We start from the raw sequence: 19447 nt of genomic DNA, 5'->3' as shown, positions 1-19447 counted from the left end.
CACCACATGCCAGATATGTTACATGCTACACAGTGCATTCAGGCATCCAGCTCTTATACAAATGCCTAAGGAGGAGGGCGCTGATACAAGTGATGATGATTGTGGCAATCAACCACAAAGGAAACATGATACATTTCACGAGGATGATGGTACCGCTGTCATCAGGAATGATAAACATCTTTGTAAATTGCTTTTTATATATGCAAGATAAAAAATGCACTGGCCGCTAAATCCTACGCCCACCACATCTAAAGCCCAAAAAAGCCTTGTTCCCTGACTACAACATCCTACCAAAAACATTGACATTATACACTAGTCATCTCTATCCTACTGAAAGATCGATAAACAATGTGCACCGCATGTTGTTGCAAGTTGTGCTGTCTTTGCTGTTCACTTTCTGAACATTGGCTTGATACATTTGATAAGACTGGGATGTGGAGAAAGAAGGAATATTAGATTGATATCCCTAGCACAATACTTTGCCTTTAAGGATATTGCAATTTCGTGCCTTTCAAGAAGCTTTGCTGGCTGAAAAATGCAGATCCATCTTTCTTTTGGCCTTCTACTGTCTGTTTGCAGATGGTCAGGTTGGAGTTAGTCTTTTGATAGCATGACTGAAAGAACTTCTTTGCTGTCCAAGCTCTTTCCTGTGCTTGTCTGCAAATGATTTCTCCTCTCTGTTGATACTGTATAGATCACTCTGCAGGTATGCACATATAATAAAGGAGTATTGTGAGGATTGTGGAGTTTTATATGGTGTGGTTGGGTGACCTCACCAGGTAACACACTCACGAAACCATCTTGGGTCCAGTCAGGCTGCTCTGTAAAACGTCTAGCTCAACACTGGGTAGCTGTGTCTTCGAGTAGCAAGGCTTAGACAAAGGAACTAGTGTAAAGTATTAAGACACAACAAACAAAAGTAAACAAAAGTTGCACAACATGAAAGAAATCCCAAACCAATTTCTTAAAATAGGTAATATTTTTATCGATTTTTAGACAGAAGGATGAGAAAATTCCTCCGGAGTGTTCCAGAGATATAGATTTTCAAGTGCAACTGAAATGTCAGCTTTTAAGTCCCAACCCCAAATAAGCATTGGTAAACATAAAGTCTAGAATTTTTTTTAAACGTTTAAAGACTTGTGTCTGACTACTTCAGCCAAAACTGGATGGCCATTTCTGACAGACAGAAGAGGGGGGAGAGCAGTAGGGAATACTGGGACAGTTACCTACTCACCAAGGCAGACTCAAGTCGAGTTCCACACTTTATGCAAGGGCTGCCATAGACTTCAATAGAGTGGTCCTGATACTGAGGGTACAACATGCTGAAGATGCTGAAAGTTGCTCTGGATGCTGTGTGGTTGATGGGTGGGGTCTTCCTGGCATTATTCCTCAGTTGAGGTGTGGCGACTTGGGCCACAGTAGTTAATGTCCCTCAAATTCTTCTTTGAACCAGCATAAGTCCAGTTACGACTGGACTTTTGGTCTCCAGTCACAGCAGATCCAAAGTTTTCTGTAGTGATGGCTTATCTCCGTCTTTGGCAACCAAGCTGCACTCTGATGACTCTCCTGGGTCCGAAAGCCTTAGATGCAACTTTTGTGTGTTGCGGATTGCTCTTCATGCCTGCATATCGGCGGTCAGCGGTGATTTGATGATAGTGGCTACTAACTGACCAGAACTGACTACTTCAGCTTTTTGGTCATGGTGCTGGAACAGGGAGTCAGCTAACTGACTCTTGGAGTTCACCATCCCTGTCTGGGGATCTGGAGGAACTTTTCCAGGAGCCAGGCATCACAGGAACAGTCTTCTCTTTCCTAGCCCAAGGGGCAGCAGGTGCCAACCCATGGTTAGTGAAGCCTCTCTTACCATGTCAAGGGATTAGTAGAGCTGTCCTTCTTTAGTTCTTTCTCCTGTCCAAATGTGATCTGAGGTTCAGGATGTCATGGGTACTATATTTATGCCTGGAAAGTGCCCGAGGGGATGTAGAGGTCACTATCAAATGGACCACCAGGTCCCCTCCTGCCTTGTGATGACCTCCTGCTATGTGTGGCATCTTAGCATTCTCAGAGTGCACTATTCTGCTCAATCTCAAAATGTCAGAACCCCTCTCTGACTGTAAAGAGCTTGATATCCAACCCTAGAGGTGTGGCCTGTACATCTATGGAAAAAATGGTTTGGTTACTGGTTTCCCCTCTCTGCTCCTGCTGCGAGCCTGTCTACTTGCACAAAGGGACAGCCCCTCTGAGTGTGGTTGCCAGTTGCCCATCAAATGTGGCTTCTGCTGTGACACTCACCTTTTGGTCCTACAGGAATGTGGCTTCCTGTTAAGGGAGGTGACACCTCTCTCTGCAGCAGTCCTCTATTGTTCCTGGATTGAGGAGGGAGTCATTTATTCTACTCTCCAGGGAGGCAGAAGGCTCTGTGATGGCCAGCATACGTGACCGTCCACCAGATAAACTGGGCATCAGAGTGGCAACTTTCTAAAAGTTGCTATTTCTTAAAAGTGGCTATTCGACTTGGGTGTTAAGTCGGGTATAATGCCACAATTAATTAGATACCTTGAAGTACCAACTTTTGTAGTCCCATTCAGACATTGTCAAGGCTGAGGTGCACCTCTGTACTTGCCAATTGGGCCACTAGTTTTTCAAAAGTAAAAAAAATAACAATTTAGGAGTTTTACTGTTAGAATATAAAAAAAATGCATGTCCTACTTAATTATATGCAGCACCCTGCCGTAGGGCCTGATAGGCCTTCCTTTGAGGTGAAATATATATTGCTATGGGATGTTTAGGCTTTGCTATAGGTTCAAATGACAAAGTCAAACTAGCAGCTTTAAACTGCCCCACCATTTTTATAGAAAACAGGCGAGTGCTGTTCACAGTGGCTCTAAATGCTTAAACTGCCAGCCGCAATAGGGGTTACTTGAGAGGTTAAAGGCCATATGGAAATCCTTAGGGGCAGATTTACAAGCCCCTTACGCCTTCCTGCGCTGTCATTGCGTCACTTTTTTTTGACGCAACAGCGGTGCAAAAAATGCGGCCTATTTACAACGTGACGGATCTAGGGAGATGTGTCAAGTTGTAAAGCCCTGTGTCACATTATACATGCGTCAAGTATAATGTATGCAGGGTGGGCGTTCCCACGCAGGAAGGCCTCGTAAAAGTGACGCAGTGAAATCTACAAGATTTCAATGCGCCACTTTTAGGACGCCACTGCGTCAAAACCTTACGCCTGCTTGAAGCAGGCGTAAGTAGTGATGCAGTGTAGTGGAAATAGGCCTCAACACGCATTGCTGGAGTTGTGTCGTGCTTGCGACACGACTCCTGCAATGCGTGACTTTTCCGCCAACAGATGCGTCAGAATTTCTGACGCATCTGTCAATCCTTGCGCCATAGTGCACCATATTGTAAATACGGTGCATCTATGGTGGCGCTAGGGTTTCTAATGGTGGCGCAGGGAAAGTGACGCATCTATACAGATGCGTCACTTTCTTGTAAATCTGCCCCTTAGTTTGGTAATCGACTTACTGTTTTTTCAGTTTCAACATTTGGAGCCACAGTGAATGTACGGCACTCGCCTGTTTTCTATAATAAGGTGGATAAGTATTCCCCTCTATTAGTCATGTCTGGTGGCCTGTACTTTCGATATTTGACGAACACTTTTGGATGATACTGGCATCCGGGTGGATTATTATCACTTGATAAGACGGAGCCTGTTGGCCTGTTCTATTCCGCTTTTTCTTCTTTTATTGTCATGCTTGTTTGACGTTTGCTTCTAGGTTGCTCCTTCACTACTCACACTTATAGTCCTGAGCACCTTCTTTATTCTTTAACTCCTTTTATAATTTTGAAAACAATGTGTTAGAATCATGTGTTTATGAATGATGTGTCTAAATTTTTAAGCTTTCTAGAATTATTAACTAAAATCAACTGAAGTGCTTATATGTGTATGTATCTGTCATTTCTCCTGATTTTACTGGAGTTTGCTGCGCCAATCCCTCACATGTTATGTTTCATGTATCGTTAAAAATGTAGTGATACAATCAGTTTTCTTCGTTGTGGTTGCTTTCTCCGTCCAGCCATTGTTTGTCTGTATCACACATTACCCAGTCCTTCAGGTTAAATATGGGTCACTCCATAGGTTGTAATGAATTTCTAAAAGTGGAATTAGGGGTGACTTAAATGTAATTTTTTAAAAAGGGAAGTTTAATGCTTGCCAAAGGGTTTTAAATGCCAAGTTGACATGGCAGTGTAAACTGCACACACAGGCTCACAGTGGCAGGCCTGAGACATGTTTTAAAGGGCTACTGGTGTGGGTAGAACCATCAATGCTGCAAACCTACTAGGAACATTTAATTTACAGTCTGTAGGCACAGGTAGTGCACTCTACTAGGGACTTACGGATAAACTAAATATACCAATTGTGGATAAGTCAATGGAACCATGTTAAGGGGAGAGAGCACATGCACTTTAGCACTGGATAGCAGTGGTAAAGTGTCGAGAGTCCTAAAGCCAACAAAAACAAGGTCAGAAAACAAGGAGGAGGAAGGCAAATAATTTGGAGTGACACTTCAGAGAGGGCCATTTTCCAAGATGATCACCCTCCATTCTAAATCCGGGGTAGACTAATCAATACCTTGATAGACTTCCCTGCTTAGGGCAATAGAACATGGACAACGGCCCACTAATGCAGGGGAACTTGCCAGTTCTATGCCTCTCTGAACCCAGTTGGATCCCTCTGTCTATACTCTCTGGGGCCACTGAGCCAAACCTTGAACAATCCTTCTCCTTACCTGTGGAACCCATCTATGCAGCACATAACTTTAACCTGCTCACAGATCGATCCCAGTAGGTAGACAGTACCACCATGGTCAACAAAGTGATGTGGAAAATTCCACCCTTTGGGTGTGAAATTTGTCCCCAACCCAAGGAAAACTCTGTCCACAAGGACAGCAACCAACAAAGGCCACTGACAGCTGTCAGTGTCAAGAGCCAGGCCCCAGACTAACCAGTGGCCTCTGTCCTCTGTGGCTTCTCAGAGTAGGATGCAGTAGCCCCAGGTGTCTTGCGCCTTTTCTTTCCACTCCACCTCCCACCAGTTAATGGGTAGTATCCTGAAACTGGTCCTTCAACCCATCATTGTATTCTTAGGTCAGGGGTGAGTCGTTCCACCCTCTGTCCCTCCATCTCTGCTTCTGTACCCTCCATTTGTGAGTGGCACTCCCAGAAAACTGAACTATCAGGACACCTGTTGCGGCGACCCCTCCCAGTTCTCCTGACATCGGGGGCAACTCATTCCCCAGAATACAGTTAATGGGCATCTGGGGACAAACTTTGACCCTCCTCTAGGTCACCTTCTCATCCCACTCTAGGGACACCATGGCAATAGGATGGATAAAGTCCTGCCCCTCGGCCTGAGTCACCCTACACACCTGGTCAGTGTACTGCTCTGGGGAGACTAGCCTTTCCACAACCATGGGCTGGCTAGCCCCGGTTTCTTTCAGAGCAGTGACTAGGACCCCGTTCACTTTTACCTGGTGGAAGTGACAACTCCCACCCTCAGGGATCACAAGCTCACCCTCTGAGTGTATCTTCTAGCTGAGGGAGATCAGGGCATGGTTAATGACCTGCTCCTGAGGACTACTAACCCCTAAGGCCCTATAGGCCACTCCTATAGAGATCCCACCAGTGGGTGGTTTCTTTAGACAGAGTCCCCCTGCTTGTGTCCTGGGAACAATAAAATAAGGGGGGTTAGAAATGGGGTGCCCTGGGCCACCTCGCACCAGAACCTCCTTCTCAAAAAGGAAATGGTAAACATAGCCTTCCCCCTTAATATGAGTCTTGCCTGGGTCTCCATTGAACTTACCTGCACTCTGCTGGGGGAACCCGAACCACCCTTCTTGGGGTCACTCCGAAGTATATTTTTAGCCAATCTGGTGCGGACCCAGATGTCGGCCTCCTAAGCAAGCGTCCTGGGGTCAGACAGCTTTCTATCATCCAGATGTTGGCGCAGCTCTGTAAAACAAATGACAAGCATGTTCTCCTTCAAAATTAGGTTGTACAGCCCTGAATACTCATCAACCTTGCTGTTCCTCACCCAGCCCTTCAGTGCATAGTCAAGGAAATCCACCCATGTCTGTCATGAGGTCTTGTGGCTGCCCATGATTCTCTGCATATACTTCTCAAGGGTCAGTCCAAACTTATTGACCTGGATGGCTTTCATTACATGGTAGTGTGGCTGTTCCCCTACCTCCAATGTTAAGAGTGTTTCGCTCCCCACTGAAGACATGTACCTCCACAAACTACCCCCCACCCCCACAACTCCTCATGGACTTTGTGCATTCTTAGAGCCACTTCATAGGCTGAAAACAATTTATCTATGTAATCACCCACCACATAGCTGGCCACCAAGGGGCATATTATCAACGGCCAGCGATAATTATCGCTGGCCATGCTTGGCGATAATTTTGTTATCGCAGGCTATCTCTGGAATTTATCGCCCTGGTAGCGCGTTATTAACAACACGTTTCTCTAGCGCGATAAACATTCCAGAGATAGCGAGGCTATCGACGTTTTGCAGGGAACATCGCTGGTTTTCCAGCGATGTTCCCTGCAAAACTGCGATAACCTTGCTGATACGACCCACAGGGTCGTATCAGCATAATCCACCCCAATGTTAGGGATAGGTAAGTCTGCATTTTAACAGACGTTAGTTTTTGGAGAAAACAGCGGTTTTCTCCAAAAACTAACGTGTGCTAAAATGCTTGGGCAGTCTTGTAAATATTGCGATGTGAACATCAGCGATATTTACAAGGTTGTCCTGCCCAGTTTCATTAGAGATGCAAAGGGAGGCGTTGGGTAAAAGGGTGCTAACATGCACTAATGCATGTTAGCACCCTCTTGTTAATAGGGCGATAGTTTTATCTCCGCTTTTTTGGCTTTAAAAGCCAAAAAAGCGGCGATAAAGCCCTTGTAAATATGCCCCAAGTCTTTTGGTATGTGAATCCTTACTCCACCAGTGGGCACTGTAGTGTTCCTGCCACCATTACTGCTAGACTCCAAGTGTAGTAATTTGATATCCAGCTCTCTGAGGCTCAGCTCATGGACTAGTTTACTTTGTTCAAAAGCTAACCTGCTCTCAGCCAGAGCCTGCTCTTTCTCCAACTTATCAAGCTCCAACTTAGGTTATCTCTCCTTCCTCCTGTCCTCCAGCTCCTCTGGGGACAGATTCTTAGATGAAATACAGCTGCCAGCTCCAGGGATCACCAATCCCCCTGTCTCTATGTTGAATTCCCTCTCTTCAGGCATCCCAAACCCTCCTCAGAGTATAGGATCAGCTTCTCATACTCCTCAATCTCTTGCTCTTCCTCTTCTGGGATCCCAGCCCCTGCATTATGGACCTCCACCTTCCTGCTGAAGCCTTTAATAGACAGTTAAACCCCCTTTCAAAAATCCTTGGGATGGGCCACCGTGTAGGTTTCCAACTTGGCCAGCTCAAAATCAATTACTGCATGTGCAGATGCTGATTCTCCAGAGAGAGACATGGTTTTATCAAAAAATCAAAAAGCCTAATAGGGAGAATTGAAACAGGGTTTGAATTGATCTTTAGTATGGAGAAGTAGTGAACAAAACAAATCCTATCCTCACCGGTGGTCACCAATGTTAGAAATTGAAGTTTCTGGTCGGCAGAAGTATGCACCCTGTCTGAGCAGGAACCACAATCCTAGTCAGGGTAAGCCAGATACACTCTAAAAGATAACTTGTGCTCAGTCTCTGGTAGCTTACAAAAGAACAGTCAGGCTTATCTAAAGAGGCAATGTGTAACGTATTTGTGAAACACATACAATGAAAATACCTCAAAAGACTCCACACTGGTTAGAAAAATGGAAAATAATTTTATTTAAAAAAATCTAAATCAAAACGACAGAAATCCAATAAGTATAGGTCAAATTATGAATTTTGAAAAAAAAATAAGAGTTGTAGCACTTAGAAGCAACATTCAGCGACACCATTGCCCCCTAACAATCGACTCTCACCACCACATCCTACTTGGCGACCTCAACTTTCACATCAATGACCCCAACAACACCAACTCCATCACCCTCCTGGTGAACCTGAACAGCATCTGCATTACCCAACTGATCACCAAACCCACACACAAAGAAAGACACACACTCAACCCCAATTTCACCTCCAGCGACAGAATCAAATTCAGCCACACCACAGAACTCACCAGGACTGACCACACCATCGTACACTTCACCATCACTGACGCCCAGCACATCATCACCCGATGTCAGACCCCCCCCCACTGCAGCTGGAGCAAGGTCATCCAAACTCAGTCATCACAGGCCCTCACTACCACCCAACCTGAAACCTCGATCAGACCTTCCAGAATTACATCGCTGCCCTGACAACCTGAGCCATCATGTCTTCCATCCACTTGGGGTCATCCACCAACCCCTGCCCCCACCACCTCTACAACCTCACAACAATCCTAATCAGCATGCAACTCACCAGCATCCTCAACACTTCCATCTCTACAGAAACCTTCCTGGACAGATGGAAACACGCAGATCCCAGACCCCTCCTAAAGAAAGCCTCCGCTGACCCCAGCGATCTCAAAAATTATCATACCATCTCCCTGCTCCCCTACCAGGCTAAAGTACTCAAGAAAGCCATCAACGAGCAGCTCACCAAATTCCTGGAAGAAAGTACTTACTGGATGCCTCACAATCAGGATACCGTGCCAAACACAGCACTGAGACCACACTGATAGCTGCCACAGACGACATCAGGTTACTCCTCAACCGCAGAGAAGCTGTGACCCTGATTCTTCTTGACCTCTCTGTGTTGTTTGACACCATCTCCCACAAAACCTTCATCAACAGTATCTACAATATAGGCATACTGTGAGACGCCCTCAAGAGGATCACCTCCTTCCTTACAGGATGCACACAGAACATCCGACTGCCTCCCTTCTCATTTGCACGCAAAGAGATCATATGCGGCTTCCCACAAGCATCAACCTTCAGCCCCACAATGTCCAACATCTACATGAACTCCCTAGCAAACATCGTTAGTTCCAATGAACTCAAGATAATCTCCAATGCAGAAGACACTCATTGATCCTCATGCTCACCGAGGACCCCTCCAACGCCAAAACCAACTTCTGCAGCACCATGACCAACGTAGCTTCCAGCTCAACTTTAACAAAACTGCAGTACTGATCTTCAGGAAGGACACCTCCACATGGGACAACAGCTGGTGGCCTGCAGATCTCTGACCTACTCCCACACCGACAGACCATGCACACAACCGTGGAATTATCCTCAACATCCAAGTGACCATGAAAAGACAATCTAACTTAGTTGCCTCCTGCTTCCACAAACTTCGCATGCTCTGCAGAATCTTCAGATGGATCTTAACCAACACCAGAAGGACTGTTACTCAGGCCCTTGTCACCAGCTGCCTAGACTGCTGAACCGCCCTCTGAGCTGGCATCTCCATCCAGCTCCTGAGAAGACTCCAGACCATACTGAACCCAACTGCCAGACTCATCCTGGACCTCCCCAAGGGAATCCACATCACCTCCCACCTGAGAGACCTCCACTGGCTCCCCATTCAGAAGACATGCCATTTCAAGATCCTCACACACGCCTCCAAAGCCCTTCATGACTTAGGACCTGCCTACATCAACCACTGATGGAACTTCAACCCACAAGTTGTCTACATATCAAGTGGACGTAGCGTCTTTTGCAGGTAATTATCCGTATGTACCTGGCTGGGAATTCGCTCTTGTTCTATTCTCTTTATGTCCCCTATCTTTACTACTGGGTTCTTATTGCAGAATCACTTATCCAAGACAGTTCATATTACAAGTTGTCTACATATCAAGTGGACGTAGTGTCTTTTGCAGGTAATTATCCATATGTACCTGGCTGCAAATTCGCTCTTGTTCTATTCTCTCTATGTCCCTTATTCTTACTACATGGTTCTTATTGCAGAATCACTTATACAAGATAGTTCATACTTGGCGGTTAGCTTCTGTCTCTCTTCCAAACTGGTAAGTTTTTATCTACCAGTAATATGGGGTCCATAGGTTGCTTTTGGAACACATAATTGCTATTTTGTAGAATTTACTTTACACAATTAGCCTTGCTTTTACACTTCTTTGGTTGTATAACTATGGGTTCTTTTTTTCTCTCACTTCCATATTCTTTTCACAGTTAGCACTCTCTATCTTTATATCCTTTTTCTTTTCTATTATTGTAGTGTTACTTATGGAGTTTACCTACTTGGAAGTACAGTCTGTATCTTTACATAGCCTCAGTGTACTGTTTTGTCTTATACGTGATTTATGTCTCTTTATTGTACAGATATTTATGTGGCTCTTCCTGAAGAACGCGTCCCGCACACCGAAACGCGCGTAGAGAAAAATCGTATATCTACAACTTTCAGCCACTCGTGGTTCATACCACTAGAATATTCATCTTGTCTTTTATTACTTTTGAGTAATTTGTTTTATGGTATTGTCTAAACTGATTATTTCCGTAATTTGTCAAATGTGAATATATTGTTGGTTTATATGTCACTTTTATGTTCTATCATGGCTGTTTATGTTCAAAAATAATTTTTAAATTTTATATGAATAAAATGATATAATTTTAACTTATTTTTGTAGTACACTGAGCCTATGTAGCTATTATCATTCCACGTATAAGACTTGATTCACAAATAGTCCCTAGTTGCCTAGGAATGTTCTTGAGGAACTTCAACCCGCCCCACCTGCGCCCCTTTACTCTCACCCTCGCACACATCCCCTACATCTCTGCCAAGACCTGGAACAACCTTCCCGGCCAGCACCATACAGCCCCCTTTCTGGCATACTTCAGAGAGAGATTCAAGACATGGCTCTTCGACTTATACACAGCACCCAGATACCCCTAGGGGTGACAGTGTTGCACTTTGCAAATGCGGATTGATTGATTTATTGATTGAGCCAAAGTCAAAAACTGAGAACTTAAAACTATATGAAATGTCCAAAAAAGTTTAATAGCACTTTTGCAAATTTCCTGTAATATGAATATAATTCTACTAATTTATCATTTAATGTTAAACATAATATCACAGTTAGTGTCCAATGATTATTTTGTGTTTTTTGCCTTCACTCGTTAAGGAATTCAAACACGTGTTCACTGAATATGGAAATTGTTTCACTTTTAATTACGATGGTGCTCCAGCAAAAAAAAAAGTGAGTCTGTCTGGAAGAGGCCTGAGCTTGCTGTTTGATATTAAACAGGTATGTTTTTTCCGCTAGTAAACATCTGTGATTATAATGTTTGGTATTTAAGGTGTGAAAAAACATTAAGAGAAATATATGTTTGGTGCTCCAGGAAATAAGCAACTAGAAACATCAGTATTGTTGGCATCGTGTTGTAAATTGCTTTTTAGGGGTTTAAATCCTTTGAATTTACAATGAAAAGAAACGTTGGCAAAGCTAATAGGTCTCGCCTTTTAATGACCTAGCCGACCTTTCGGTTTTGCCAAGCTTTTTACCAAATGCAGAAAAGCAAAAGGATGAATATGCATACATTCGTCATCATACATGTGCATGTATGCCTCATGATGCTATGGCGGCTCCAGCATGAGATATACATGTGCATCACAACACATGCATATTTTATGGCACAGCAGCCATTGTTTTCTAATATACGATTCTAAGAGGCAGACAAACATCTTGAAGCAGTAAATTAATTTACCACTCTACTTCTCTGTAGAAAGGATCTACCATGAAGAATGTACCACTGACACTATGGTGGAGCGGGCGGACTGACGGGTGCAGAGTAACGTAAATACTGAGCGTCAGGAACAGCTGTCAGCAGTGTAGAAGTGGGGTGGAGAAGTGCTTTAATGAAACTTAAAAATCAAAACAAATGTAGGATGGACGTGGAGAGTTGGGGGGCACATCGGACACACTTGAGGGTAGTGGGCTACATGCAGAGTTCAGGACGCTGAATGTGAGGGGGAAGAAGCACATGGGGGAGAAAGCAAGCAAACACATCTGCTCTCAAGGAGTAATGGAAGCAAAATAAAAAGTAGTCTGCTGATGTGCAGCTGTGGAAGGATGCAAGTCATCCAGTGAATAGGATCATAAAGAAGTTATGCTCAGGAGAGGGGGACACACACGAAGAGAAATTAAAGCTATTGAATACTGTGAAAGCAAATGAGATTGACAAGAACAGTCAATGGTAAGCAATGGACGGGCACAGAGTTCACTGTAAGCACGAGAATTGTGCACAATAGGTTTTCAAAAACATACAGCTAAAAGCTGATTGTAGACTAGACATAAAAGAGTTCCCTCAATAATGCAGTGCAAGGATACAACTCATCTAATCAGAACACTGTGAGACAGTATTTCCTCCTAGGCAGCACAAAAATAGGTAGGAAAACCATCAAATCAAGTGGCGCACACAGCAGAGATGAACAAGAAGGACATCGAGTCATGAGCAAAGGGATGACACAAAGCCCACTCTAAGTAGCAATAATTCTTCCCCGAGACAGTTTAAGGTGTCTATAACCAAAGCTTTGCCCTAAACAAAATGACACTCTTGTAAAGAGATCCGAAAGCACCATAATGCATATCAGGCACATACACAGTGTAGTGTGAAATGTCCTATTACTTACCGGTAATCTTCATTACTCCTGGTCCCGTAGTCCTCGTCCCATTCCTTACAAAGTGGAGATTACTATCTCCGCGACAGAAAAAAAGAACAGGAGCATGCTGGGATACCTAACCCACTCCCTCCCGCTGGGAGTACATAAGCGGTACCAGCCCAGCATGCAGCCTGAAAATACCAAGCCAACAACCGGAAGGCCGGCCGCCAGGGAGGGAGGGAGGGAAGTAAGGAATGGGACGAGGACTACGGGACCAGGAGTAATGAAGATTACCGGTAAGTAATAGGACATTACCCCCAGGTCCCTCCGTCCTCGTCCCATTCCTTACAAAGTGGAGAATACCAAAGCAGAGAACCCGGCCTACCGGAACCCCACCAAAGCCAGGGTCACCAGACCGAGAAAAACGGACCCCAACAGAAGCAATAGGGAGCCCACAAGAAAAGCAGGCAGGAGAACACAACCAGCCAGGCCTCCAACCAAGCCGAAAAGAACCCAGACCCCAAAAGAAGCAGGGGACTAGCAAGAAAGGACCGCAAACGAACACAAGACCCCCCAGGAAAGCCCGAAGGAGGCCCCGCACTCAGAAGCAAGACCCAAGGAAACCCCCAGAGGGGCAGAAAGAGAAACCACCACCCCTAACCACCAGGGAAAGGGAACCCCGGAGAAGCGGAAGCGCCCCAAAGGAGCAATCCAACCAGGAAGGACAAACAACCCGGGAGAAAAACCACCAAGGGAGAAGCCCACAGCCCCAGGCAGCACCAAGCAGCTGCAGCAATTGGGACAAAACAGCACAACCAGGCCCAACGCAGAGCACCCGAGAGCATGACGCACAGGGAGACACGCCAAAGACCCAGGAAGGAACATAGTAGGGCAAGCCAGAGAGCGAACCCCCCAGAACAGAGAAGAAGGCGACCCACAGCCGGACCAATCCACAAACACCACACCAAGAGGCGAGGGGAATGAAGAGGAGAACGAAGAGGCACGTCAAACTCGGAAACACCGAGCGCGACCATCCACAGGACCAACCCCAACACATCAGGGGAAGACACCCGCAGAGCCTCAAAGACCGAAGAGGAAAGGACAGAAGGCCCAGGCCAAAGGCAGGAAGACAAGCCGTCAACCCCAGCAGAGACACCGGAAGGCCGCAGCCAAGGCCGCCACGTCGGGAGAAAAAAAAAAAAACCCGGTCACAGGAACCAGTCAAAAGGCCAGGACCGAGGCAACCAAAGGCAGGAGACACAGGGACACGAACCCAGGAACCCACCTAAGCAAGGCCAGGGAGAGCAACAAGCGCCACCCAAAGCAGACTCCACACACGGTCAGCGAACAGCCAGGAGAGAACAACCAAGGGCCGAACACAGAATCGGGGAAATAAACCCCAGAACCGGAAAGGAGAAACCCCCACCAACCAAGAGCCGACCCATAGGTCAGGAGGACACCAAGGAACCTCCTAAGGCGTACCCCAAAAAGGGCGAAACAGGAACGACCAACAAGGAGGCCAACAGCCCAACAACGCAGGCAGCCCAGAAGACCCAAGAAGCCAACCGGACAACGGACAAGCCAGCCAGCCCGGAGGCCCCAAATTGGAGCAGCAGAACCCGAAAGGAGAGGCAAAGGGTCAACCGACCCAAACCCAAAAACCCCAAACAAGAAGGGACCAGGGACCGGCACCAAAGCAAGCCAAGCCACCAAGAGAGGAGAAGCAGCCGGGGAACAGAGAGGGAGACCGGCAAGCCACAACTGGCAACCAACACAGAGGTCACAGCACACCAGCCAGGCGCAAAGGAGCAGCTCAGGAAAGAACACAGAACCAACCCGGCACCCAGACCAACAGGGCCAGAACCACCGGCCAGCAAGAGGCCAAAAAGAGGCCCAAAGCACCAGAGAACGAGCGGCCAGGGAAGAACCCAGGCAGGGACCCAGGCAGGGAACCCGCAAAGGAAGGCCCAAAAACAAGGACCGGAGGGAGGAAACACATCAGCACCCCGGAACAACCCCGGCACCCCCAAACCAAAGGAGAGGAGCCCGGAGAAACCAAAGGCGCACAACCCCCGGGGGGAGCGGGCACACACCCAAAAAGGGAAGAACAAAGCACGCAGAGCCAGCAAGAGCAACGGCCAGAGACACCACAGGCCGAAAGCAGGCCGTACGGGAGCGAGAAACCCCCAAGCCCAAGGAAAAGGCCCACAAGGGGAAAACCAGAGCCCCAGGACCCAGGCAAAGTCAACCACCAGCACAAGGCCGAAAAGAGGAGCGGGGACGTAGCAACGTGGCCCACACACTACGGGAGGCTAGACCACAACCGGCAGTCCCACCAACATAACCACTGGCCAAGCCCAAGATAAGGCACGGCGAGGAGGACATCGGGAGCGACACCCAAAGCATGAAAGAAGGGCACAGGGCAACCCGAACCCAGAAACAGGGAGAGGCCCAGAAGCAGTGCACCCAAGAAACAAGGAACCACCCAGGCAGAAGCCAAGGAAGACCCACAACCCCCAGCCACCACAGGAGGCAAAGGAGCGGCAGCGAGAGGCAAACGACCGCAAGCCACAAAGAAGAGACACGAGGGGAAAGGAAACCACAACAGGAAACCAAACCCCATCAGTCAACCCAGCGCACCACAACACAGCACCAGGCAAGAGGGAAGAGGCAAGCAGCAACACCAGCCAGAAAGCCCACCAGGAAAGCCCCGGAGTCAACAGCCAACCAAGGCCAAGACCCACCGGAACAGAGGGAAGGCACAACAGCCCCTTCCCCCCCCCCGGGAACCCAAGAAACAGGGAGTCCGGAAGCAACAAGGACCCAGATGCAGGACGCAAGAAGCAACCCAGCCAAACACAAGCAGAGGCCAAGCGCAAAGTGGAGGATCCTCAGACGGGGGAACACCGGGGGCCACAGGCCCTCCCCCCCCCGACCACAACCAGCACGAAGTACACCCACAGGGAACCTGCCGGGGAAGGAGCCCACCAACCCAGGCAGGAAGATACGCCGGAGGGCAGGAGAGAGCGGACGCAAGGGCACCGGCGTGCCCAGCCGCAACACCAAGACAGGAGCAGGCGCCAGCAGGGAGGGAAGGCCACAGGCCAGGAAACCCCACACGTTGAAGCTCAGAGCACCGGACAGGCACAGGGGGGCAGAAAAAAACAAGGCACCCCGAGCACGGGCCACACCAACACCCCTGGAAGGACGCAAGAAGCGCCCAGCAGCCTGAGCCGCAGGCAGGCACCCAGACAGGCACGCACCAGGGCTGGCCATAAAAGAACAGCAGGAACCAACAGGGCGGACAGGCAGCAGGCTGAAGAATCCGTGCGAACAGACAACCAAGCACCAACCAGGGGGAAACAGAAGTACGCAGGGCAGGAAGGCAGGAAGCCCACAGGACAGAGGAACGAACCAGGACGAACCTCACCAGAAATGAAAATAGCCCAGGGGAGCAGAAGCGAGCACAGGGGAACGGGGGACAGCCACAGCACCCGCCCGCCCCGGCACACCCCCAGCAGTGGAAAACAGGGAGCCAAGGCCGCAGGCCAGCACAGCAGAAGAGCGCAGCACATGGAAGAAAGAAAAACGGCACCCACCAGGGGGACAGGCCAACCCCATAAAACAGAGACCGTCCCCCAACCCCTCCGCCCAGACGCCATTCAGCAACAAGCGTCGAGCAAGCGGAAACAAGGAGCTTTAAAGATGAGTGAGAAACTTTGCCACCTCATGCCACTCTGACAGAGTGTGCGGGACTCGAACCCTTGTCCTGTGAGACCCTTTACAACCGTAGGCACAAGACTCACCATTGAGCTATAGCTCCTGATGACAGGGAACCCAGAACCGGAGGAGGAAGCACCCCCCCCCCCGCAGCATCGGGAAGCAAGGCAGGGACACAGCGCAGAAAGCCACGCAACGCCCCCAACCCAGCAAGCAGGAACAGGGAGCGCCAGAAGCCAGCATGGACAAACCCCAACAGGAATCAACCAGCAAACGGAGAGACCAGAGGACGCCAGGCCCCAGAGTAAAAAATCGCCAGGCAGCAAGCACGGCGAGAATACCCCCGCAGCAGCCAAGCAAGACCCCCAGCCAAGACCGCCGAAGCAGCCCACCGTGCACAGCCAGACCCAGCAGGCAAAGCACAGAGACAGAGGAACAAGCATGGAAGAAATCGGAACCGCTATGCGGTACTCACCACAGGGGCAGGAAGAGCACACCAAAAGCGCCCTGCCCCCAAGACCCAGCCCAGGCGCCCTCCAAGACACCAGCGCCGGGCGAGGAAGAGAGCTGCAGCCACCGATCAGACATTGACCCCCATCAAGCATCGTCCCTGCACCAACCTCAGGAACAGCAGGGGCACTGGTAGGAAAGGAGGCGAGCAGCACACCAAGGGAGACCAGGAGCACCGCCCGGCGCAGCCCCTGGGCTCCCATCACATCCACAGCAGCGCGTCTTCCAGCCAGGCCAAGCCGTAGGAGGACGCGCGCGGTAACCCGGAAGGAATCCGGACATCCGGCGCCCCAGCCGCAAAGGGCCGGGCGCCAATCAACGCGACTCCCAGCAAGCCCAGCAGGCCAGGAGACGCGGAAGAGGATGTCGAGGACAGCCCAGCAGCCCCACGAGACATCCAACGAAGAAATCACAGGTAAGATCAGCACGTCCTAATCTGTCGGAAGACAGAAAAAAAGAACAGGCTGCATGCTGGGCTGGTACCGCTTATGTACTCCCAGCGGGAGGGAGTGGGTTAGGTATCCCAGCATGCTCCTGTTCTTTTTTTCTGTCGCGGAGATAGTAATCTCCACTTTGTAAGGAATGGGACGAGGACGGAGGGACCTGGGGGTAATAAAGCTGTGGTTCACTCCATAGTCATGGAAGACTGAAGAATATGGTTTCAATTGCTGTATTGCATATGATGAGGAGGCATGGGGAATTCCACCTACACTATAAATGTGAAATGTTTGTCCGGCACATGCCACAGAGAATAAAAGAAGGTGCCTCACAATTGTGAACCATAAGCGCCTGAAGAATATGATTTCAGTTGCTTAAATGTGGGACTCCACAATTGGATTTAGCAGAAGCAGAGCCAAACATTTTAAGTGTGTTTATTTGTATTCTGCCATGGACTCAAATGAGTCATACGCTGTAGTATGCCTACAATATAAAGATGAGGTGAGTGTTTTTGTTCTGATAGAGCACAGTGATAAACATGCTTGTGGTGAGGAACATGCAGGACGTGATCGTTTCTGCTTTCTGGCCTTTGTAGATTACTCTGTCGATAGTAATGATTTTAAGAATTTTTACATGAAAACTATCAGGAGGTCAGACAACAAATTATAGCCAATGATCAAATTAGATAACTGACGCAACTATGTTCTATTACTGATTGCTACTACAATAAGAATTTCTTAAGCATTAATCACACAAATATCTTACTTTAAGATAGAGAATTAAACACGGTACTTCTGGTCTCTGCATTGGCTATTTCTTGGTCGGAAACAATTAACACTAATCCAAATAAAGACTTTCCTGATGGCTTAGTGAGCAGTTGGACCCCTATCATGTTCTATCAACAACAAGGTCTGTCTAAAAAATTTACAAAACGTTTTGGGTACCGGCAGGTGCGAGGGCTATAATATCATGCCTAGAGATGTGCAACATTTGTCACACCAACAATACTTTTGCTGTTTTACATATGAAGAGAACATGTGATTCTTGGGCAAAGTTTAGAGTTCTGGCCGACCCTGGAATACCCGATGAGGACTCAACTGAAATTTTCTTGAAGGTAAAGGACTAGAAGAGTAGATGCCTCCACTTAGAATCCACTCTCAGTCAGCATGGGGATCCAGATTACATGAAAGCCTAGTCACCTTCACCCAGATAGTAATTGTTGAAGGAGAGAGGGACTTCTGCACCAACCATATCATTCACCCTGTGAAGAGGGTGTGACAAGTTTGACTTTAGGCTCCATGAGAATTGCCAGGCTCCCCCACTGTCCAGACAGATCCTTCCATTTCATGGACAGGGATTTGGAAGCCTTGGGAAGGCTTCCTAGCTCCTGCAGGGTTAAATGCTCGACAGGCCCCAGTCAGAGCTGCAGCATGCTCATGACATTCATGAACCGGTTGTTGGTGTCCAAAACTTACTCAAGATTCAATTTTGCTGGCCCAGGAAGGCTTTCCCTGTTCAGATGGAGAAGAAAACTTCCTGGTCATAGCTCTTTCAAGCTCAAGATCCCATGGGCTTGTAATCCATTCACCAGCCCACAATGTCCTACCATGTCCCAAAGTGCCTAGGAAAGGGTTACGTAGACCTGGGGAGGCTTTTCCTCCTCCAACAGGATGAAAATCTCTGATAAGGTCTCTGGTCAGAGCCCGGGAAGGCCCTACATGCTGGCCTGGGGCAGGGCCCTGGACTGACTCTGCTTGTCCAGGGTGGCCTTGAACCCCTTGCAGCCTTCCAGAAGTCCCCCCAGCATCTCAGCAGCTAAATCTCTTATTGTAAACCATCCAAAGCTCTTACTGGCCCCAACCACTTGCCTAAGGTGTTGCTCCATGCCCAATCTGTCTCCCAAATGCAAGGTGAAATTTGCACCCATTTCCCCTTCCAATGCATGGTATGAAGAAGTTTGAGGTGGTAGGGAAGATCCTCTGGGCTCCTTTGAGACTTTTAACCAGCAAGGTCTTCAGAATGTTGAGTAGAGGTTTTCAAATATTCCCTTTCATCAAACATGGTACACAGATTATGAGAAACTTTAGTAACGTTCCTCCAGGTCAACAGGCACAGGGTGCACAGA

General features: G+C 48.0%; 1 protein-coding gene across 1 annotated transcript in view; it reads left to right on the top strand.

Annotated features, from left to right (window-relative positions):
• Positions 1-19447, top strand: part of ASIC5 (acid sensing ion channel subunit family member 5) — a 612782-nt gene that overhangs the window by 233997 nt on the left and 359338 nt on the right. The window contains exon 4 of the mRNA XM_085641714.1: positions 11177-11299. Coding sequence (XP_085497840.1) covers positions 11177-11299 — 123 coding nt within the window. The remainder of the gene's footprint in view (positions 1-11176; positions 11300-19447) is intronic.

The sequence above is a fragment of the Triturus cristatus genome, chromosome 2_2, assembly GCF_964204655.1.
Source record: "Triturus cristatus chromosome 2_2, aTriCri1.1, whole genome shotgun sequence".
Lineage (NCBI taxonomy): Eukaryota > Metazoa > Chordata > Amphibia > Caudata > Salamandridae > Triturus > Triturus cristatus.
The sequence above is the reverse complement of the archived record's forward strand: the minus strand, read 5'-3'. Positions and strand labels throughout refer to the sequence as shown.